At 40.4% G+C, this 24,878-nt stretch overlaps 1 protein-coding gene across 2 annotated transcripts in view; it reads right to left on the bottom strand.

Moving 5' to 3' along the window:
• Positions 1–24,878, bottom strand: part of top2b (DNA topoisomerase II beta) — a 143,429-nt gene that overhangs the window by 29,533 nt on the left and 89,018 nt on the right. For both annotated transcript variants that reach the window (XM_059654354.1, XM_059654353.1), the window contains exons 20-29: positions 23,201–23,349; positions 22,551–22,782; positions 19,755–19,889; positions 18,936–19,136; positions 18,639–18,834; positions 10,603–10,694; positions 7,802–7,957; positions 7,635–7,718; positions 6,414–6,614; positions 1,737–1,875 (exon numbers count right to left, since the gene is read on the bottom strand). In XM_059654354.1, coding sequence (XP_059510337.1) covers positions 1,737–1,875; positions 6,414–6,614; positions 7,635–7,718; positions 7,802–7,957; positions 10,603–10,694; positions 18,639–18,834; positions 18,936–19,136; positions 19,755–19,889; positions 22,551–22,782; positions 23,201–23,349 — 1,585 coding nt within the window. The remainder of the gene's footprint in view (positions 1–1,736; positions 1,876–6,413; positions 6,615–7,634; positions 7,719–7,801; positions 7,958–10,602; positions 10,695–18,638; positions 18,835–18,935; positions 19,137–19,754; positions 19,890–22,550; positions 22,783–23,200; positions 23,350–24,878) is intronic.

The following is a 24,878-nucleotide window of genomic DNA, read 5'->3' as shown; positions in this document are numbered from 1 at the left end:
TGTAGCCACTATCTTTATATAGTAAGTCCAGGTCAATTTCTGGTCCATGGTGACCTTTGGGATGTTGATAGAGAGAAAATTCAGTGATGGTAGCACCAGTGAATGTCAAAAGGCAGTTGTTAGATTGTCCCGTATTGGTGACGGTCAATGACTAGCAATTATATGGCAAAAATATTACTTGCCATCTTTCAGCTAAGCCTGGCTACAGTGCAGTGATGGATTTGAACACAGACTGCTCGAGTATCTGTGGAGTTAGGACTGAGGTGCCTTGGAGCTGAGATGACAGACCTTCAACAACCACAATCATCTTTCCACATGCAAGGTATGACTCCAACCATCAGAAAGTTTCTCCCCAATTCCCTTTGACTCCAGTTTTTCTTGTTTTCACACTGTAGGTTTTTGGGTGCAGTCATAATTTACTTTGTCCAAATATAAGTAAGGCCTTATCTTTCAAACTGAATTGCTTAAGATCACAGTATGTTACTTAGACACACAAAAGAGATGGCCATGAAATCCAAACTAAATCTGACAACTATACAGGGTGACAAATTGAAGTGCAACATTTTTATTAACAATGGGTAGGAAGAGGCTGGTCAGGTGGCTTTTCACTCTAGTATGGATTTGCTTTCACCATGGTTAGCAGGATCCTCAATCATGTCCATCCAATGACCTACACTTCTTTTCTAACCACTTCTCACAGAATGTTAACAGAGTTTTCCTCTCCCTCATCTTGGCCCCACCGAACACTGAACATTGAACATTGATCATTTTCTGCCACTTCTGTTACCGTCAGCATAATGCTACCACCGAACCAAGCCCTTTCCCTCCTTTTTCAAAGTGCTGAAGGGATGTTTCCTCTGATAACCTGGTCCACTCTTGAATCATGTCCTACACACTGTCTATTACCGAAGGCATTGCCCATACAAATGCATTAATAGTAAAGGCCTTTCCTTTTACATCCTTCTTTCCACTACCCCGGATCTCCAAGCACTTCTTTTAGTTAAAAGAGTGGTTTACTTTGCATTTTTTTAAAATCAACATATTCGTTGCTCCCAATATGATTCTCCTCTACATTGGGGGAGATATGTAGATTGGGTCACTGATTTGCAGGACACTGCCATTCAATCTACTAGCTTGATTTGGATCTCCTAGTTCCTTATTATTATAATTTGTTGCTCATGCTTTTATTTTAGAAACAGTCTCCTACGCTGTTCCAAAGAACTTGAGAAACAGCATCCAGTATATCATTTTTCAATTGGGCAATTTTCCATAACTCCAGCCTCAACACTAATAACAGCTGATGTTTGAGTTCATTTTCTCCCCCAAACATCAGCTATTGATAAGGGTTGTTATTCCCATTTACACATTTTCTCTACACATCTTTTGTTTCGCCACTTGCACCAGAGAAGCATGCAACATCAGCTGTTCTGCCAGTTGTTGTTTTTCTTTTCCATAGGCCGTGTCTTCTGTTCCATCTCCTCTTCCCTGTTTTGTGCTTTTGCACTCACACAGAATCGGTTGCAGATTTAATTTTTGGCAGTTCTATTGAATGGCTATTGTTTGAAGTGTTAACTTTCTCTCTCCACAGATGCACACCTGCTAAGTAATTCAGATTTCCAGCATTTGCACTACTTTGTTTTTGCTGGATTTTTTGAATTAATTATTATAGACTCTGGTTAATAAAGTTATAAGCAAACAAGATAAAGTGGTGAATATTCTAATTAGTGTCTACATACCTGGTTCCTTCTTTTCTTTCTTCAGTCGTGGAGCTTTAATTTTGGGTTCACTTGCATTCAATACTTCTCCTCCATTTCCTTCACCAATGCCTGCCCCAACCTCTTCATCAAATTCCAGTTTTATTGCATCTGGATCACCCTGAAAATAATAATTCATGATTACTAGGAATCAACAATGTCACAGTCCATTAATGCTACAAAGATTTTCTTTTAATGAAATACACTCCATCACAATGCCATAAGAGGAACCGAAAATTTATTTTCTTCAATGACATGATGATGAAGTACTGCCACATAGGGTGTTTAAGGCAGACTGTACATGACAAGTTTGATAGAAAGAAATTATGAAAATGATTCAATAAATTTGGAAAATGCTGTGCGTGTCTTAAAGATGGGTTACCGGAGAAGATTTAAGTAGATGCTTTAAAACTTCAGGCAAATGAAAGGAATTGCAGCAGTAGACTTGTTTGACAACATTAATTGATAGCAAAGAATGGATATTGCTTAGACTGAAAAGAATTGGAAAGTGAGTCAAAGACACAAACTGAATCCATTCTTGTTTTCATTCACACATGCATTAATGACTAAGAATCAAGAATAGACAATAAGTTTAAAATTTGCTTTTGACCCAGAAGAGGTTTCAAAACAGCAAGGGTGGCATCAAACACAAAATCAGTTTATTTTTATATGGTACCTTCAGCATAGTGAACTGTCTCAACACATTTCACAGGAACAAAATAAAACCGAGCCACAGGAGATTAGAGGACAGTTGACCAAGGAGAACTTCAGAGAAGCAAAGAGGCAGGAGCAGAAGAATGAATTTTAAAAGGTAGTACACAGGAAACTGAAGATGAATGTGCAGTGACTAAAATTGGAGATTTTAGCAAGACCACAATGACTGATGGGAACACATACATTTGAGGGGATGTTCGACTGGAAAATGCCACAGGAACAGGAAGATATGACAGGGAGCGATTTGAAATCAAGCATGCAAATTTCAATAAAATTAAGGAGCTGCTTGATTAAGAGCAAATGTAACTCAGGAAGCAGATGAGTGATAAGTGAGTGGCAGAGTTAGGACATGGGTGACATAGCTTTGGTTGACCTCATGTTATGGGAGGCCAGAGCATGGGAGGCCAGAGCATGGGAGGCCAGAGCATGGGAGGCCAGAGCATGGGAGGCCAGAGCATGGGAGGCCAGAGCATGGGAGGCCAGAGCATGGGAGGCCAGAGCATGGGAGGCCAGAGCATGGGAGGCCAGAGCATGGGAGGCCAGAGCATGGGAGGCCAGAGCATGGGAGGCCAGAGCATGGGAGGCCAGAGCATGGGAGGCCAGAGCATGGGAGGCCAGAGCATGGGAGGCCAGAGCATGGGAGGCCAGAGCATGGGAGGCCAGAGCATGGGAGGCCAGAGCATGGGAGGCCAGAGCATGGGAGGCCAGAGCATGGGAGGCCAGAGCATGGGAGGCCAGAGCATGGGAGGCCAGAGCATGGGAGGCCAGAGCATGGGAGGCCAGAGCATGGGAGGCCAGAGCATGGGAGGCCAGAGCATGGGAGGCCAGAGCATGGGAGGCCAGAGCATGGGAGGCCAGAGCATGGGAGGCCAGAGCATGGGAGGCCAGAGCATGGGAGGCCAGAGCATGGGAGGCCAGAGCATGGGAGGCCAGAGCATGGGAGGCCAGAGCATGGGAGGCCAGAGCATGGGAGGCCAGAGCATGGGAGGCCAGAGCATGGGAGGCCAGAGCATGGGAGGCCAGAGCATGGGAGGCCAGAGCATGGGAGGCCAGAGCATGGGAGGCCAGAGCATGGGAGGCCAGAGCATGGGAGGCCAGAGCATGGGAGGCCAGAGCATGGGAGGCCAGAGCATGGGAGGCCAGAGCATGGGAGGCCAGAGCATGGGAGGCCAGAGCATGGGAGGCCAGAGCATGGGAGGCCAGAGCATGGGAGGCCAGAGCATGGGAGGCCAGAGCATGGGAGGCCAGAGCATGGGAGGCCAGAGCATGGGAGGCCAGAGCATGGGAGGCCAGAGCATGGGAGGCCAGAGCATGGGAGGCCAGAGCATGGGAGGCCAGAGCATGGGAGGCCAGAGCATGGGAGGCCAGAGCATGGGAGGCCAGAGCATGGGAGGCCAGAGCATGGGAGGCCAGAGCATGGGAGGCCAGAGCATGGGAGGCCAGAGCATGGGAGGCCAGAGCATGGGAGGCCAGAGCATGGGAGGCCAGAGCATGGGAGGCCAGAGCATGGGAGGCCAGAGCATGGGAGGCCAGAGCATGGGAGGCCAGAGCATGGGAGGCCAGAGCATGGGAGGCCAGAGCATGGGAGGCCAGAGCATGGGAGGCCAGAGCATGGGAGGCCAGAGCATGGGAGGCCAGAGCATGGGAGGCCAGAGCATGGGAGGCCAGAGCATGGGAGGCCAGAGCATGGGAGGCCAGAGCATGGGAGGCCAGAGCATGGGAGGCCAGAGCATGGGAGGCCAGAGCATGGGAGGCCAGAGCATGGGAGGCCAGAGCATGGGAGGCCAGAGCATGGGAGGCCAGAGCATGGGAGGCCAGAGCATGGGAGGCCAGAGCATGGGAGGCCAGAGCATGGGAGGCCAGAGCATGGGAGGCCAGAGCATGGGAGGCCAGAGCATGGGAGGCCAGAGCATGGGAGGCCAGAGCATGGGAGGCCAGAGCATGGGAGGCCAGAGCATGGGAGGCCAGAGCATGGGAGGCCAGAGCATGGGAGGCCAGAGCATGGGAGGCCAGAGCATGGGAGGCCAGAGCATGGGAGGCCAGAGCATGGGAGGCCAGAGCATGGGAGGCCAGAGCATGGGAGGCCAGAGCATGGGAGGCCAGAGCATGGGAGGCCAGAGCATGGGAGGCCAGAGCATGGGAGGCCAGAGCATGGGAGGCCAGAGCATGGGAGGCCAGAGCATGGGAGGCCAGAGCATGGGAGGCCAGTCAAGAGTGCATTGGAGGCCAGTCAAGAGTGCATTGGAGGCCAGTCAAGAGTGCATTGGAGGCCAGTCAAGAGTGCATTGGAGGCCAGTCAAGAGTGCATTGGAGGCCAGTCAAGAGTGCATTGGAGGCCAGTCAAGAGTGCATTGGAGGCCAGTCAAGAGTGCATTGGAGGCCAGTCAAGAGTGCATTGGAGGCCAGTCAAGAGTGCATTGGAGGCCAGTCAAGAGTGCATTGGAGGCCAGTCAAGAGTGCATTGGAGGCCAGTCAAGAGTGCATTGGAGGCCAGTCAAGAGTGCATTGGAGGCCAGTCAAGAGTGCATTGGAACAATCAGGCACAATGAAGGTTTCAGCAACTGATGAGACAGAGTAATTAGCCAGGGAACAGAGCTTTTGGTAGCAATCAAAGAAAATGGTTTCCCCTTTTGTAATATTTAGTTGAGAGAAAAATTCTCCTCATCAAAACAGGACATCAGACAAGCAGTCTAACAATTCAGAAACAATGAAAGAATTAAGTCAGGTGTTGCTGAGGTACAGTTGGTTCTCAACATACAAGTGGAATCTGATGCTGCAGTTTCGGATGATATTGCTGAGGAGTGGCATGCAGACAAAAAATAGAAGGGATCCAAGAATACAGCCTTGGCAACACAAGAGGGAACAGTGCAGAAGATGAAATGAAAACCACTGCAGATAGTTATCTGCCTGTCCCCTGAACTTAACTGAACAAACACGAGAGCCACAACAAAGAGCAATACCCATAACCCGGTTGGGCAGGTCAGTAGCTGTGGAAGCGTCATGAGTGCAGGGTTAAAGACAGTTGGAATTTAAAATTGCACTCATGAAAATATTGGAAAAAGGGAACAAAACAAAAATGATTCAATGTTAAGTAAGAGCTGCACTGCACTACAATGAGCTCCATGGGGCAAATAAGGGAACAGTAGTCATGCAGTGAGATTTAATTTAGAGTGAAGATGGAATACAGCCTGGCATTGGAATTAATATTTAAAAATCCTAAAATTCAAATCAAAAGAAAGAAGTAATTAAAATCAGCCTGTCATATAGGAAATCCTGCAGCGCTCCCAATGGCATTAATTCTTACATTCTAATAGCTGGTGTCTCGTGTCCTTCTTCAGGTGTGGGAATCTCTGGGTCAAGCCATAATTAACACCCAATCATAGAAAATCCATTACGTACATGGCAAAGATATTTGGTATTTCCACTGAAGCTGAAAGGTTGCCCAGGCTTCACTATGATTTTTAAAAATATCAAAATAAGTAGAGTTTAAAAAATTAGAAGTACGGATGCGTGTGGCCACATTTTTTTTGCTTGAGGATTGTTCAAGAATGAAATTCTTTAGCTGGACCATTGCAAATTTTAAGTGGGGATTTGATAAATATTTGGAGTGGAGAAAAATTAAGGCTATCTGATAAAGCAGGCGACAGAACTAGTTTTGAATAATTCAGTTAAACATGGGGTAAAAGGTCTTCTTCCATATTGCTATGTACAAAGTACTTATTCATGGGAAATATATATATTTAAGCAGAAGGATGGCTGAATCATCCAAGTCATGTTGCTTTTATTTGATTAAGCTCAAACACAATGCAATTTTATATCTATATTGTAACCACATCTTTCTACCAATTCAAAATACTTTCCCAAATGCAGAGATAAATCAAGAACAAAAATGCCCAACATACTCCGAATAAAACAAAATATATTCGGCCCTGTACTTCAACTTGCCTTTCCTTTTCTCTTGATCATCTTTTTTGTGGCATCTGCCTTCATTGCAAGGCTGATGACTGGTTCAATTCTTCTTCCATGGACTGAGGGTAGAGTTTCTTCAAGTTGTAGCTTTTTAATTTTTGGTTTACCAACCTTGCCCTTAACGGTCTTACCAATCGATCCCGCCAGAATATCCTCTCTCTCTTGGGCTTCAACACGCTGCATTAAAATTGAGAAACATATCATATTAATTGAAACTATTCTATATTTGAAATTAAAATTCCATTCAGAAATCAGCTGATTTTAACTGCAAATTAATATTCCAATCACATTAGATTTTAGTCCATGTGTTGAACTGTTCTTTCCCTCTGGTCTGAGCTTAAGCTTCATTAAAGTGTCTCTACAGGTTCATAGCTTTGGTTACAGACCAATTCTTATTCAAAGCAAACTCTACAACATTATTTATTTTAGTAAAAAATTGCTTCTTTACTTTCTGTGTAGAGGTTTCTTTATGCAATGAAAGAAAATGACATTTACTTTCCATGAACGATCTTTGGGCAGATCTTTGATAAATTTCTTTTACTGAAGTTATGCACTTTTCTCTAATATCCATATCCATGGAAAACTTCCCCCACTCCTTACACGTGCATGATAATTACATGGAATTGGAGTCAAAGTCATGAAAAATGTACTTATTTTACAAGCTGCTAAATTAGTTGAAGTATTTCAATTATGATTAATTTTACAATTTGACTTCAAAGAGTTTGCAGCTCATACTTAGCAAACATTTGATGCACTGCCATCACAGAATTATAGACTTTGAAAATTCACAACAATTGTCAATTCCAGAGCTCTGTTTTAAGATTGGCCATGACCTCTTTTGCACTGAAACACTCTTTTACCCGAGGTAAGAACATAGAACAGTACAGCACTTGACAGGCCCTTTGGCCCACGATGTTCTGCAGTGGAGTCTATCATTTTGAATGCGAGGGAATGGCAAGGCAATACATTAAATGTCATGCATGTCTAAATAGTGCCATTAGGCATTTCTGGTGGTTTTGCCACATTTTAAATTGTTACAGTTGGATCTTTAAAATACTCACTCCCTTGTTTAATCTTTTAAATCACAAATAATTACAAGAATTTGGAAGAAGTTTTTTTGTAAGATGGATAAATCTTGGTTTAAGCTTTTCCAACATAAGGAATGCATATTAGTAGGCTTGATTTTGTTATACCTACATCAAGTTCTTCGATAAATGCAGCAAGATCATCTTTCCAAAGATCATGAGCACTTTTTCTCTTCAGATCATCAAGCTCCTTTCCCTACAACACATAAAAGATTGTTTGGCACAGTATTCCAAGACACAGGCCTGCAAGTATAAAGATAAGAGGAGTCAACGCATTACTTTTCCATCCCTCTGTTTTAGTAGTTCTTCTACTTTCTCCTTTGTAAGGGACCAAAGAGGCATGTTTAAGATGTAGTTGAAGTCTGGTCCAGATCCAGCACCTGAAACACTTGAAGTGCCATCATCTAATTCCAGCAAATCCTCTTCTGCAGCTGTCTGCAAAGAAAAAAATCAGATGTTATTTGTAAAGAAGAGTGCTCAAATTTATTTTCAAGTAGAATTCAGTACAAGATCATGGAACCAAATGCTAATTAGGCTAGAATCACAAAATTCCTCCAACTTTACACACTGTTTTCAATGCAACTATATGAAGCCAGAAAACAATAAAAGAGCCAAAAACAAGAAAAAGGTCAAATCTTTGTAATGATCACATGCTGAACTCCAAAGTCAGAGAGAGAGGTGTTGGGCCAGAATTCTGCTGTTGTACAGCATCGAATATCATCTGCTGTTAGTTGATGTACTAATTCATCTTTCGGCTCAAAATGTCTTATCCTACATGATGCTGAAAGTGACAGCTGATAAAGGAAACAGGTCACCCAAAACCGGAGAGAACAGAATAACTAACTGGACATTTAAGGATTGGAAATAAATGATTGAAGGTGGTGAATTCAGGTACAGAAAGAAAAGGAAGTCTGGATAAAGAATAGATGGAAAAAGAGCTACATGGTTTGACATTTTTATAATCTTAAGGAAAAATTAAATATCTGAAGTATTAAGATGATTTTCAGTGCCTGAAGTTTACTGGCAGAAATGAATAATTATCACATTGTTAAAAAAAATTTACCCTTCTAATTAGTGGGCTTAAATACCTGCAGTGGGCTTGGTTCACATCTACATCACAAATACAAGTTGAAAACATCCACTACACAGTTGTGAGGCAAACAGCAAAATGCCAATTCCATGAAGCTAGCAGCACAACAATGCATCTTCAGAGCAACCTTATTTATAACTGCTTCCCTCACCTGAAGCTAATGTACAATTTATCTACTGAGAAATAAGGCAAGCACCATTGAGAGTGAATTTTTGCAGTCCCAACAACACCCAAGTTCAGTGTCGTACAGGATAGCAGTTCCACAAAGTGATATGTCACAGACGCTAGAGGTAGGCAATTCCTCCTGAGCAATGAGTTAGGCATCCAAGAGAGTAAGTGACCAAGGGTGCCACCAGTGTGCAAATAACACCACCAGAGGGTGGAACCCTGTTCAGTGCTTTCAACATCTTGGGTGGGAAAAAAGTGCAGCAATCCCATGCTCAGTATATTAAGAAAGTGGAAGCAGAATGAGGCCCTTAAGTGAGCAATATCTGAGTGGACAGGACATTGATTTGCTAGCTATTTGATTTATTTTATTGCTCCCACGCCCTTATCTTGAAAGAGTACTTTTGAAACATGATTCTTGTCAGAACTCTGATCCTGGCTTAAGTAACACAAAGTATTACAATCTCAGTTATGAGAATACTGCGAAAGCTGGATCCTTATTAGGGACTCACTTGATATACCATAATATTTGAAAGGGCACAACGTGTAAAAGACCCAACAGTAAGCCAATAAACAGCAGCATTTCATGGGTGAATTAAGGTGTCAAACAAAAAAAAAATCACAATTCTATAAACTTGAGCTTAGCAAGCATATGTTATAATGACCAGATAGGTATACTGAGCAACTAAATTGTGATTTTAAACCATACACATTATATATTCAACTTGATTTAATTCTAAATGCCAGTAAATTAGTTATCCGGCAAATTGTGGTCATTTCCCCACTGACTGCTCAGTTAAATAGCCAATGCGGTCAAGACAGACCCGACTCAAGTATTAATAAAACCATGGGTAGGAAAAAACTCATTAAAATTCTGACACCTTCACAAGGATTCTAATTCTTCACTTTTTGAAAATCCAGCCTTGGAAAGGCAATCAAAACCTGACTGCTCATGTCTTGGGTTACCCAAGATTCCTGAGTTTGCTCCCAAGCATCTAATTACTGGTGCAATTCCAGATTTTAATCGAACAGTTGAATTTCTTAGCTGGCAGGCACAAAAATATCCCCATCCAATAAACTGTTCTTCTTGAGCCATTTATAATTAAGAATCACATCATTGTTTTTTGGTGAAATAAAAGCAAACTACTGTGGATGCCTGAATCAAAATATCGACCCATTCCCTGACTCTTTTCCCAGACAGGTAGATTTTGTACAGTGCTTACAAAACAGCACAACCAAGCCCAGGAAATCAGTTTCCATGAAGCAAGTAATTACTAATACGAATGCCATTTTTTGAAAATTATTTGACATACCAAAACAATGTTGACTTTCACCAGTTAAAGATGAATATTTCTGCCAACTTTGATTAAAATAAAATTCACTCTAAACTATTTAGGTTCTCATCTAGTCCTTACTAACCTCAGAATCATTTGACAGATGCATTTTGTATATTTCCGTGCAAATTCCCATCCCCCTTCTGCCAACGACCTTGGGAACATCAATGCATTCAAACATACTGAATTATGCCAAAAATATTGCCTTAAAATGGTTAAGGCACATCACTACTTTCCCATCAACTTATATGATTTGGACCTGCACAAAACTGGAGTGCTGATGTTTATTGCAATTCTGGTTGTTTCAAAATTCTTGACCATTTTTGGGATTCTTGTGTGCTTAAATTTTCTCACGAATCTCACTACAATGTTTGGGATCTTACCCGACACATTCACTACCTAATAATTCCATCAACTGGTTCAATTATTAAACTATAAAACTTAATGATTACACTTTGGTAGTTAGCATATTTTTAAGAAACCATTTTTACCTTCTCTTGAGCTTCTTTCCAGGCTTTGATTGGATCAGATTCATAGCCCCGCTGGATGAGCATTTGGTAAAGATCCCTCTTTGATTTATTCTCTAAGAAGAAAATATTTATGAAAAGGTTATATCTAAAAGTATACAAATATTAAATAAATTTGCCGATTACATCCATCATCTAGAATGTAAGATGCTAGAAAGATTTTGTTAACACTTCAAAAAATTGCAAATCTTTAACTTTGAATGTGTACAGACCATTCCACTGTAACTTTAAATACAGTAACCAAACTTTGAAATATGTGAATTATAAAAGGTCCTGGAATTTGCTATCCATGACGAAGCAATGGTGTTCACCAGTAACCATCAAAAGAAAAACTGCCTACAAAGATGTAGCTGCTTTGTGGATTTTGCTATTCCAAACACTATGTAAAACCCGGTATAAAGTCTCTAGCCATTTCAAGAGTCCAACAATAATTAGATCATCAACCAGAGAAGGTGACCAGTCACACAGAGGTACTATCAGGATAGCAAACCAGGAAGTAAAGACAGCATAATTTTTCATTTCTTAATTAAAACTCAAGTGCAAAATAAATAATTGGGAGATGGACATTTAATTATGGTTAAAGTTGAAATATCGAAGAGAATCTATAATATCAAATTTATGAATTAAAACCAATCAAAATGATTTATAGGAAATTTGGTATTTCAGAAATATAAAATTAAAATTATAATTTCCAAACAATAATAAAAATCCAGTATTATCTCACTCAAGTTGCAAACATTTCAAAGATTTTTATTCCAACTTCTGGATGGGAGTTTGCTCGCTGAGCTGGAAGGTTCGTCTTCAGATGTTTCGTCACCATTCTAGGTAACATCATCAGTGAGCCTCCGACAAAGCACTGGTGTTATGTCCCGCTTTCTATTTATCTGGTTAGGTTTCCTTGGGTTGGTGATGTCATTTCCTGTGTTGGTGATGTCATTTCCTGTGCTTTTTCTCAGGGGATGGTAGATTGACTCCAAATCAATGTGTTTGTTGATGGAGTTCCTGTTGGAATGCCATGCTTCTAGGAATTCTTGTGCATGTCTCTGTTTGCCTTGTCCTAGGATGGATGTGTTGTCCCAATCAAAGTGGTGACCTTCCTCATCTGTATGTAAGGATACGAGTGATAGTGGGTCATGTCATTTTGTGGCTAGTTGATGTTCATGTATCCTGGTGGCTAGCTTTCTGCCAGTTTGTCCAATGTAGTGTTTGTCACAGTTCTCGCAAGGTATTTTGTACATGATGTTCGTTTTATTTGTTGTCTGTATAGGGTCTTTTAAGTTCATTAGCTGTTGTTTGTTGGTGGGTTTGTGGGCTACCCTGATGCCAAGAGGTCCGAGTAGTCTGGCAGTCATTTTGGAAATGTCTTTGATGTAGGGGAGAGTGGTTATGGTTTCTGAGCCCGTTTTGTCTGTTTGTTTGGGTTTATTGCTGAGGAATCGGAGGACTGTGTTCATAGGGTACCCATTCTTTTTGAATACGCTGTATAGGTGATTTTCCTCTGCTCTGCATAGTTCCTCTGTGCTGCAGTGTGTGGTGGCTCATTGGAATAATGTTCTAATGCAGCTTCGTTTGTGGGTGTTGGAATGTTTGCTCCTGTAGTTCAGTATTTGGTCCATATGTGTTGTTTTCCTGTAGACGCTGGTTTGAAGTTCCCCATTGGCTGTTCGTTCTACTGTGACATCTAGGAATGGCAGTTTGTTGTTGTTTTCCTCCTCTTTTGTGAATGTTATGCCAGTAAGGGTATTAAACAACAGCTATGAACTTAAACGACCCTATGCAGACTACAAATAAAACGAACGTCATCTACAAAATACCTTGCAAGAACTGTGACAAACACTACATTGGACAAACTGGCAGAAAGCTAGCCACCAGGATACATGAACATCAACTAGCCACAAAACAACATGACCCACTATCACTTGTATCCTTACATACAGATGAGGAAGGACACCACTTTGATTGGGACAACACATCCATCCTAGGACAAGCCAAACAGAGACATGCACGAGAATTCCTAGAAGCATGGCATTCCAACTGGAACTCCATCAACAAACACATTGGCTCCAAATCAATCTACCATCCCCTGAGAAAAAGAACAGGAAATGACATCACCAACCCAAGGAAACCTAACCAGATAAATAGAAAGCGGGACATAACACCAGCGCTTCGTCGGAGGCTCACTGATGATGTTACCTAGAATGGTGACGAAACATCTGAAAATGAACCTTCCAGCTCAGCGAGCAAACTCACAGCCAGAACCTCAACCTGAGCTACATATCTTATCAAAACTCACTATTCCAACTTCTATTTATATAGCACCTTTACCATTGTGGCATTTTCATTAAGTGTTTAGCAGGACTATCTTAAGTCAGATGACTATAAGCTTAGTCAAAAAAATTTCAAAAATTGCTTTAAAAGAGAAAAGTGAGGTAAACAGAAGAGAATTCCAGAGCTTTGGGCCTAGACAACTTAAAAGCGTACAGCTAACGAGAGTGGAGAAATATTTAAGAATACACAAGAGGCCACAATGGAGTTGCACAAGCATCTTCCAGATCGTGCTGGAGGATATTACAGTCATGTAGAAGGGCAAGGCCACGAAGGAATGTGTAAACAGACATGAGAAATTCAAATTCAAGATGCTACTTGACCAAGAGTCAATGCAAGTCAATGAGGTATGGCCAGATGCCAGGACCTGACATGCTATAAGTGCAATGAAAGTGACATTTATAGTATATACGCACATTATTTATTGCACATTTAGGTTCTTGAAATGCTAAGTTAAACAATTTGGCTGTGTGTGTGTTTTTGGAGTTAAGAATTGACTTTTAACAACAATATCCATTATTCCAAATGAGACTACGTTACCCACAGTTCATATGGAACTACCCAGACAGCTGAAGGGAAGAACTTTCCAGACTAATTTTCAGTTTGTGCTGAGAAGTGATTCGAGTGAAAAGCACGCAGCAAGCTTCAAAGTGATAAGAATTCTCTCTAAGAAAAGGAATTCAAAGTAATGAAATTATCAAAGAATCAAATATTATTAGAAGTCCCATACTACAGTGTTGTCTGTCGGTGGAAAATAAGTGCTAGAATTTTTGTTTGAAAAAGGAGGAATGGAATTAAGTTGCTTCAAGGATGGCATAGTACTGGAAGGAATAATTAGTATTATTAGCAATGCTCCTGAATTAAGACTTCCTACATTTCCAGCAGATAAGATTAAATTTTAATTACTTCAAAAGAAGTCTCTCTCCTACATGGAAATAAACTAGACTCGATCTTCCTCGAAGGACAGCACTAGATGTTCTTAGAGCTGCAACAATGTTTATAACATATACTGCTGTGTGTCATTTCCAACACAAAGCTGTTTTATGTTCAAACTACAAAAATTGCTTGGGTTACTTCTAATCTGTTTAAAAAATCTCTGAATCTCTGTTAAGACAAAACTGTGTTTATCTTTTCGATCATTTTCATATCAATTGTTTATAAATTTTTGTATTGCTTTATTGTTAAAACACATTGCAACACTGTGCGCTTATTTTCAGTAAAAGATCACTTTGATAACTTTTTTTTTAAGGGTTATGATCTTTCTGTCCAAGAATGTGGCTCATCAAATGCGAGCATCAACTGGGCATTAACCCATAGCAAGTGGGCCCACCTGATCACAAGCAGAGATAGGAGGTGTCAAATTTACAGAAAGTAGAAAGTGGGCATCCACCCAAGAGTGTGTTAGAATAATTGATTGCAGAGGTAACAAAGGCCATGGATTAGAGTTTAATTGGCAGATGAGCTGAGACACGGTCAAGTCGAGCAATGTTACAAAGGCAGAAATAGGTGGCCATAGGCAATTGTGACCATATGGGGTCAGCAGCTCATCTCAACATCAAATACTGCAAGATCAACACAGTAAAAAAAGGGTACATGCTCATCAGTTAATTGATTTCTACATTATTTTAAAATGATTCACGTGATGTGACTGTCACGAGCAAGGCCAGCATTTGCCTAACTGGTCTTGAGAAGAAACTGGTGAGCTTATTTCTTGAACCACTGGAATACCCACAATACTGTTAAGGAGGCAGTTCTAGGACTTTAGGTAAAAGAACAACAATACATGTCAGGATGGTGAGAGACTTTGAAGAAAACAAAATACAGGGAGATGATAACAGTGCACCTTATGTCGTAAAAGAGAATCAATGATTGCAACCTCTGGATTTCCATGTTCAATGACTCATGTGCAGACTTCAGAGGTTACTGTCAGTTTGAGAGGCACAATGTATTTTTCAATACTAAAGCAAAATCCACACATTAATCTAACATAATTATAATTAAATTTTATGACAATTAAATTGATTTTACATCTTTTTAAGTATTATTCTCAATATTAGAGCTCACATGATGGGACTATTTCAGCATTAAGGCAAACAGGTCTATCTTAAATACTGAAGAAACATTATACAGTTTCATTTTAAATTAGCTGAGTTGCATTAGTTAGCACTAGTTAGAGTTAGACCATACAAAATATAAACAAAATTTAAACACTTAAGATTTTCACATGTGACTATTAAAATGGTGCCTTTAAAAACTGTATCAAAGGAGGTATCCAAGACAAGTAGTTCCCAATAATTTCCGCTGGACCCCGTTTGGACATTCACATCTAATACATGACCCCTCTTTACAAGAAAGAGTTTTTTTTTCAAAATAACACTGCAGAGGCATAACTGGGAACTTAAAATACTTAACTGTTTTATCATATCATCTGTTTTACGCTTTTGGGTTTTATTAGCAAAATCAGATCAATTCTAACTAAAAAGCCAGGGAGGTTCTTTGATATGCTCCTGTCTTACCAGCATTACTTAGAAATACAAGCAGTGAAACAGGAGTAAACCTAAGGTAGTATTGAGCAATTTCACAGAAAGTAAAACTGGACTTCTACTCTCTAAGTCTGAACCTAACCGGTCAGAATTGCATGATTAACAATCTTCTGTAGATAAAAATATAATGGATCTTGCATCAGTTTCTCTGCAAGTAGAACAAGGCATAATGGACACATGAATTGCTTTGAAATGTGCAAATATTGAAGGCTACACGAGTGTAGTTGCGACATCGCTTAGAATTGAGAATTAAATTAGTATCTAAGTTAAGTACAATGCAAATAAGGTAAATTAAACTTTTCAAAATGTGAGCAGCATTGTGAGCAAATAAATTTTGGAGACAATGACAATTTCTTACAAGAATGGCTATTTAACAATTCCTACTAAATATGATGGGTTCTAAGGGCTTTCGACAAATTCAATAGAAATTGAAAATAACAAGTGTATTCCACAAAGAATAGAAGAACATGGGACACATAACTTTTTAAACAGTTATTTTTTCAGCAAATACGAGGAATTTGTTTTGGGAGCACAAGTAGTAGGTGAGAGTCAGGTGACAATGCCAATATCTTGTTAGAATTTAATTTTTGGGGGAGAAAATGAGGAATCCAATGTACTTCCAAAAAAGGTACTGTGCTACACAGTACAAAAGGTAACTTTTCTTACATCTGCGAGACACAAACCCTCCTTAGGTATATTGAAAATACCTGCAAGATCAAACTGATCGTAGAATAAGACAGAAGAATTGAAAAGAGCGCATAAATTGGAAAATCTTCCTGTTGAGAGAACTGAGGGAATTCTAAAGCCTCATTGAGAAAATTCTTGGGGCAGATACTGCCTGTCAGCGCACTGCACTGAACTTTTACCCCACATCCCCATCACAATCCATCACTTCCCCAATCCAAATATCCTTGTCCTGCCATTGCCCCTCACCAAGTTTGGGAACTTGTCCCAGATAATCTAGTTTATGTACTTCTAAGAACTGTATAAACATTAGCAAATAGAAATGTGTAATGCCTTCAGAAACTCAAAATGTTGTACTGAAATCTATCAAGCTACAACTGATGATCAAAAGTGATTATATATAATGGCCCAGATAGTCACTATCAGCGTAAACTTGATTTGTGGGTTGGGACGACATGGAAATCCTGACACAGGAAATGCCTGAGGGAAATGCTGGAAATTGAAAATTTCCACCGGCAATTGTGCAGTGTCTGGAATCCTCAGCAAAAGTTCCTTAAAGTCAGAGTTCTTACTCACGTAACTTTAATTAACTAACCAAATTCAAACATTACGTCCCACTCAAATAGCTGGATACACAGAAAGCTGAATTCCCTCCCCCAAACGATGCGCCCAATTAAATACTATAAACCGAGCCCGAATTGACCGGATTTGACCTATAGTCCCCAAACTCATGCTTCCAAACCTCACATTCCCCATGACTGACACCATTCCTGTAATCTGACCCTGCTGGATCTGACACCCCATAAACCACTGAATGCGACCACACCAGATCAAACTCTCCAAGTCCCTTCCTCTCACAACTATATCTGATCAGACTGCCCCGCTACTATCATTTACCTTCAGCACTCAGGTACTTATCTTACATCTTAACTCTCTATCACCGCACCTCAACCATCTGGCATGCTAAACATCTCCCAACCGAATTCATCACTTACCATACACACTTAGCCTCTCACAGTAGCTTTCAGGTGTCTGATGGACAGTTAAACTTCTGAATACAACACTTAGAACTGTAAAAGGTGGTTTGGCTTTGACGAAGACCTTTTATGCAAGGATAATTGATCAGATTGCAAACAAGGCATTTCTATCCATGAATCTTTAGGGCAGAAGTCATCTGAATGGAATTTAGGCTAGTCGGTTATTTGCTAAGTGGAAGGAGGGTGTTTGGTTAAGAGGAGGAGGAGATAGTGATAACATAGCAACACTTCAGAATTTAAGTAGAAGAGAATGGGGTTCAGAGTCAATTCATGGACTATGAGGCAACACCTCAGGATTATACACCACTATGCTTCACTTCTGATGGGTGTCTCCTGCTAATTAGATAGGAGATATCCAGGAATGATGATTGTGTTGTCAGTAAACAATTACAATTATGTCAGGCTACTACCTCACTAGTCTGTGGAACAATTTTCCCAATTATGGGACATTCCTCAGATTTTGACAAGGTGGGCTTTAAATAATATTGGCCAAAAAACTGTCTGTTCTTACCAAAAAAAATCTCTGGTTCACTAATGCTCTTCAGGGGAGGAAATCTAGCTTTGTTACATGGTTTACATTTGTTTCTATAGACCTACAACCATATACTTGATTCTTAAATACACTCAGAAATGGGCTAGCAAACCACTCAATTCAAGGGCCAATTGGATGCGTGACAAACGTGGGTCTTGCCCACATCACATGGAAAAATATGTTTTTAAAGAAAGGACAAATAGAAGGCAGACTGGAAGCACCTCTTCTTTCACAAGCTTGATTAACAGATTTAGAGTTTCATTCAAAACTCTAATGAACATATGGCTGAGATAGTAAAAATTAAAAACTTGCTCAAATAAGCAAACATGATTTTACTCGCCAACAAATAAAGCGTTTCCCTAATGCAGATGAATATCCCATTAATTATAACCACTGTGATCCAACATGTACTCAGCTGCACCCACGATGTTATGCCATTAATGCAAAGGTTGCTTCCCACATACACGCTATTTGTCTAATATGAAGTGCAGAGAGGATAGTAGTGGTTGGAAAAGTCACTACCTAAAATCTGCTGCTTACGAAGGTTTGTTCACACAAGCAGTAAAGAGAATTATCACAATTGGGGTATGAGGTTTATGGTAACATTAAAATTAAAAGTTAAGCTTACTCCAAATGTCCTAGAACACCTCCAAAATGTTCCTCTATCTGTGACAGCCTCACATACATTCAATTGTAGTGTGCTGTGCACGCAAGGTTAAATACAATACTCTAACAGTGTACACAAGAATGCAGTACTCCATCTATTAGTGTCATTGGCCAGAAATACAACTGTCAATCACTGCATAATAGCAGCTACTACTGCATAAAATACAGTCTATTGAAAGCTATTACAATTTGTTGTCACATTTTAGTCCTTACCAATTGTAACCTTTCCTTGTATTTTTTCTAGAATGAAGCGAGCTTGGTTGTTCAGCTTTGCAGACTCTGCTCCGAACATTCCTGACAACCACTCTTTCCTCAGACCATAATAATGTAGCCTCAGATCAAAGAACTCCTTCAAGATGTCCTGTACAGTTTCATACTTCTTCAAGCAACCCATATGATCAAATAGCACCTGCAATTATCATAATGTTATTGCCATTTGAACATTTTAAAAATACATCTAGTATTTAATAATTTACACAGATGTTGTATGTTTTAATGAATGAATACTACCATAGAGTTGCAAGTGAGTGTTGTTTGGAGTTTGAACACCTTGTGTAAGCCAGCAGCTTCTGCTTGTGCAAGTTTCTCTTCTGACATTTTTACTACAAACTTTACAGAAGCATCAGTGTGATACTCTTTGTAATCATTTATCAAAGCTGGCGTCTTTTCTGTCCCATTGAGCATTGGCTCAAGAACTTGTTCTTTGTATGCCTACAAAGAAATAAAGGCTAAGTATTCATCAGCATATAAAAAACAGAACATTTTTTTTAAAAAAAGTTGCACTAAGTAGGCACAAGGCATCCTATAAAAGTCCCTGTCTAGCAGGGACGCATTTTTCACTCAGAGATGTAAGCTAACTTCTTTTTACCTGGAGCTAGAAATGCATAGTTGAATAAATATGTTGCAACATGGAAGCACTGATATCCTTATTCACAACGGGCAATGGATTTTACTAAGAAAATATATATCCTAAAATTCTCCTTTAGTATTATACAAAGAAACATTCCCAAATTATTGCTGATAGATTAAAGGGCAAACTTGGAGTTCTGTCATAAAGGCATGTTCTGACCCTGGCCAGTTAATTTGACAGGCACACATAAAGGGTAAAAAAAATGCTAATTAATTAATCTTATATGTTGTGAAACCAACAATTCAACCCACTAAGGTGCTCACCCACATCCTTATGGAATATTCAACCAAACAATTGTTGAAGGAAAGATGAGCACTATCCATATTCTCGACAGAAATAGAAGTAACAATCAATATATCCATAATCATGAAGAGTTGAATGATTTCCAAATTAACATTCCATTCAAAATTGTGCGCTACCTGCGTCCAGGTCCTGACTGGCAGTTCTGTAATTTCTATTGTATTTCGATCCAAAACCAAGATTTCACCACTGACAACATATTGATTTTGCCCCAACTCATGAATTGTTCCTTTAAAGTTCTTGTAGCTCGGAAGCTAGAGATTCAAAGCAAAACATAAAAATGAAATTTAACTGGACAGCTCACATCTGGCCTCTGCAATATTAGTAAAGACAGTGCAATGTTTTTATTCAAATTCAACAAGATTTAGCACATCATAAGCATTAATGAATATAAGAAGTATACAAGAACAATATGCTGATGTCATAAAAAAGCTATTTTTCTCTCAAATTAATAGTGTTACTCAAATAAGATCTTGTTATATTTAAATATTTCAAGAGCATGACATCTGATTTACAAGAGACAATTTGTCTGTAATAAAAGATTAATAAAGAACAAACTGGGATACATTTTGTGCCGATCACAATTTTAGGACACTCCAAAACACTTTACCGCTAATGAGGGGTAGTACTTTTGAATCGTTGGCACTGTTAGAATGTATAAATATAAACTAACTTCTGCACAAAATCCAATATGCAGTAATGAGATAAATGACCAATAGTTATTAAGGGAGATCTCCAGGACACAAGGCCAACCACCGATCCTCTATGAAAAGCACTCAGAATGTTTTAGATTGACTCAAGATGGTAGATGAGACCTCTGTTTGGATGAGATATTAAACAATGGCATCACATGCACGAAAGTGTTCAAGTAAAAACTGAAAGCACTACACAAACTCTGCAGATCTGGTGGCAACAGAACACGTGGAAACAGAAATCAAAGGTTTCAAGTCCAAATGACTTCTTGTGAAATCTTCTACAGACATTGTCACACTTGCCAAGTTTCCCTCTCACTTACTGTCTTTATTTCAGATCACTGCCATCTGCAGTATTTTGTGAACATAGTTTTATAATATTGAAATATTTGTTTAGATTGCATGCTCAGGTCTCCAGAACAGGACATAACCATAACTTCAGTGTGGAGTCACTGTTCCACAAGACACACCTGGTTTCCAATTACAATACAGTGTATCATAACTTCAGTCTCAAAGGTAAAGTAGATCTTGGTTCAGCTGTATCCCCAATGTAGAGGTAGCCACACCGGGTACAGTGGATACAGTATACCAGATTAAGCAGATGTTCACCTGCACATCTGCCAATGTGGAAAGTCATCTTGGGGTCTGGGGGGTGAGGGAGGAGGTGTGGGGGCAAGTGTAGCACTTCCTGCGGTTGCAGGGGAAGGTGCCGGGTGTGGTGGGGTTGGAGGGGAGTGTGGAGCGGACGAGGGAGTCACAGAGAGAGTGGCACCGCAATCCAACCTGCCCCAGCTCAGAGGCTCCCTCTCCCAGACCTGCAAAAGGACCTCTCCTGTTTTTTATCCTCCGCAGGATCCACAGACAGAACACCAAGTTCTACTCAGCTTTACTGGACACCAAAAATCGTAAGTACAACAACCTCACTGGCTCCTGCCACCTTTAAAAGGATTCCACCACCCCCCAAATCCCGAGCCTGTCCCACTTGGAGGCTTGGGGACCGCTTTGCGGAATACCTCCACTCGGTTCACAATAAACAACTGCACCACCGAGTCGCGAACCATCTTAACTCCCCCTCCCATTCCTCAGACAACATGTCCATCATGGGCCTCCTGCAGTGCCACAATGATGCCACCCGAAGGTTGCAGGAACAGCAACTCATATTCCGTTTGGGAACACTGCAGCCCAATGGTATCAATGTGGACTTCACCAGCTTCAAAATCTCCCCTTCCCCCACTGCATCCCAAAACCAGCCCAACTTGTCCTCTCGCCCCCACTGCATCCCAAAACCAGCCCAGCCTGTCCCCGCCTCCCTAACCTGTTCTTCCTCTCACCCATCCCTTCCTCCCACCTCAAGCAGCACCTCCATTTCCTACCTACTAACCTCATCCCGCCTCCTTGACCTGTCCATCTTCCCTGGACTGACCTATCCCCTCCCTACCTCCCCACCTTCGGTCCACCTACCCCTCTCTCCCTATTTATTTCAGAACCCTCTCCTCATCCCCCTCTCTGATGAAGGGTCTAGGCCCGAAACGTCAGCTTTGGTGCTCCTGAGATGCTGCTTGGCCTGCTGTGTTCATCCAGCTTCACACTTTGTTATCTTGGTTAAGTTCATCACTTAATGAAAAGGGTTGGCCAGGGTGTCATAAATATGATGTTATAACATCAGCTGTCACAGAATCACAATAGCTACAGTGCAAAAAGAGGCCATTCAGTCCATCATGCCTGCTTTGCATCTTGAGCATTTCAAATTGGTGCCAATCTCTTGCCTTTTCTCCACAATCCTACACATTGACTGTATTTAAATAATTATCCAATGCTTCCTTGAATGTCTCAATTGAACCTGTCGTCACCATACTTCTAGGCAGTATATTTAAGGGCTTAACCATTCACCGTGTAAAAAGGCTTTTTCTCACCTCATATTTGCTTCTTTTGAAAGAAGTGTTTAAGACACTAAGGCTTCCACACTTCTGTGGAAGTCAATTGAGAGAAAGAGAGATGTGGTGTAAAATGTGATGCTGGCTCATTACACAATCATGCTAGTGTAGACCAATTTTATCCCCTACATACTAGGTCTCCTTTGGTTATCATGAAACATATTTTCTTGAACAAAATGTTGCTCTAGTATATGCAAAACACATATTTACATGTATATAAAACACATTAATTTCTTAAAAAGTAGAATTATTTTTAAAAGTATTCACATAAATACATAGTATGATTTACCATAGGTAGGGGATCCAGGCCATCGAGCATCCGCCTAACATTGTTGACTAACTCCCTGGCGTCATAATTAGGAATTCTACAAGCCCATCCCGTACCAATACCTTCAGCTCCGTTAACAAGAACCATGGGAATTATGGGGCAGTACCATTCTGGTTCAACACGCTGGTTGTCATCATAAAGGAACTTCAACAAATTGTCATCCATTTGAGGAGAAAGCAAACGTGCCAATGGACTAAAAAGAAATGCAATAAATGTAACAGAATTAAATAACTCAATAATGAGTCAGAAAAATTATCCATTACATTGTAAATTAACTGTATATCCATTACATTGTAAATTAACTGCATATCCAAGCAAATTTTGAAATTTTGCAAGATGTTTTTACAGAGTAACAGAAACATTTTAAAAGTACAATTGCTATAAAATTATGTAAAAGGCAACATTAAAGAAATGCAAAAGCAACAAGTTAATTACAACACCAAAATAAAGCTGAGAATACTTTGAAATCTGGAACACAGGTCTGCCAGTGCTATAGGGAAAAGGCTGGCCAGTGTTTTAAGAGCTTGTGGGGAATATGTATATGAGCAACATTAGTCTGTCACTTTCTTGTCAACATTTACATATATTTCTAAACAGTTTTCTTCACTCACCTTAACATAGTGAAAATATATCGAGGACTAGCAGCATCTTTGCCACCATGTAGTCTCGTACCAAACTGGCCAATTGGCTGCAACAGACTTATATTGTTACTTCCTACAAAGTTTTGAGCCAAGTTTACAATGGTCATCATAAGTGCTTGCTGAAAAGGAACGTGACAGTTATTTGTGTAACAATAAAAATGCCAATACAAGATGCTACAACTAAAACTTCATTGACAACATTTCCAAGTAATTAATTTCACTTCTTTAATGCATCCTCTCTCATTCTTCTTAAAAATGGCAGCACTGGGTTATGCTCCTGATTGCACAAAGTTGCATTCACTCATCTTCCATATGGTTGCAGAATGACAATGAATCAATTTACATCCTCGTTTTCAAAATTCCTCAGTGGCCATAACCTTGGATGCAACGTCAAGATCTACAATCCTCTGAAATCTCTGTCCCCTTTCAATTCTGATCTTCCTCAATTTATGAATTTTAATCCAGCATTAACAACTGCTTTTTGGCCAAAATAAAAATTCTTTATTTGAAACATACTTCAATTTGTTATTCAGTAAGACAGCACTTGCAGACACATGAAATGCTGTCAGAATCAACGGAGCAGCTGTTCCTTTCCTTCCTGTGGCCACCCACGTAGCAGCAAAACTACAGGCCCAACCAATGCCATGGCTTCCTCTCCCAGGCTGTGGGGCTCAAAGAACACTCATTTAAGCAGGAGCACAGCCTGACGAAGAATTCAATGCCCCATGGCACTTCGATGTGAGTACCATGGATCATTCCTGTCATTAACACTCAATCAGCACAGAAAATGTGGATCAGTCTTATTTAATGGAGAGCCCCACTCTACCCAAAAGACTTGGATCTCCGTTTGCAGTTCAAAGTTCAAGGGCTGGGAAAAAAGTACTGATGTGCTAGCTGCTTTATGAAGAATTGATTAAGCCCCGGAACTGTTTAGAAGCAAAGAATACTTCGAAGGTTTAGGACTGCTTATAGACGCTTAATTTAGGAGTGTACTGGTCAGGTGTTTCTGTTGCCTGACCAATGGCTTCCTCCATTTACTGTACAAACTTTAACCCACTAATTTCTTTGCTTAAAACCCTGGGTTTCAAAATTTCACTTATACATGAGTGTATAAATGCCATTTGAGGGGAAATGGCCAGTGAAGAGTCCAAAAGGTATAATCGGTGACTTCTTTTGAAAAACATGTAATTGCCCTGGCGTCAGAGGTGCATATTGTGATCCTCTTTGCATTCTACATAAAGCAGCCCTACTTCAGAGATTTGAGTTGATTTTCTACTTCAACTTTGAGCAAAACACTACATCATAAAGGTCGGCATAGTCCTGCCAGATCATTGAGTTGCTCCCTCATTAGACAGGGGGAGGGGGACACAGACAACTGTTGACAGTTTAACCTGAGGGTCACCACACCTCAAACAAGGGGAGAGGTTGAGAAAGACAGTCCTTCACGGTAACCTCAGGTTGTGGGAACTGAATCCATGCAGCTAGCATCATATTGCACTGATAACCAGCCACCCAGTCAGACTACTTTACTCTGAAACATTCAATTTAATTAACAGCCATATGAGCAGGCGTAACTTTTTAAACTGTTGCATTTTCAGTTTTAAGAAAAAAAGGCATTAATCATTGCCCACACAGAAGATATGTATGA

The sequence above is a fragment of the Stegostoma tigrinum genome, chromosome 2, assembly GCF_030684315.1.
Source record: "Stegostoma tigrinum isolate sSteTig4 chromosome 2, sSteTig4.hap1, whole genome shotgun sequence".
Lineage (NCBI taxonomy): Eukaryota > Metazoa > Chordata > Chondrichthyes > Orectolobiformes > Stegostomatidae > Stegostoma > Stegostoma tigrinum.
The sequence above is the reverse complement of the archived record's forward strand: the minus strand, read 5'-3'. Positions and strand labels throughout refer to the sequence as shown.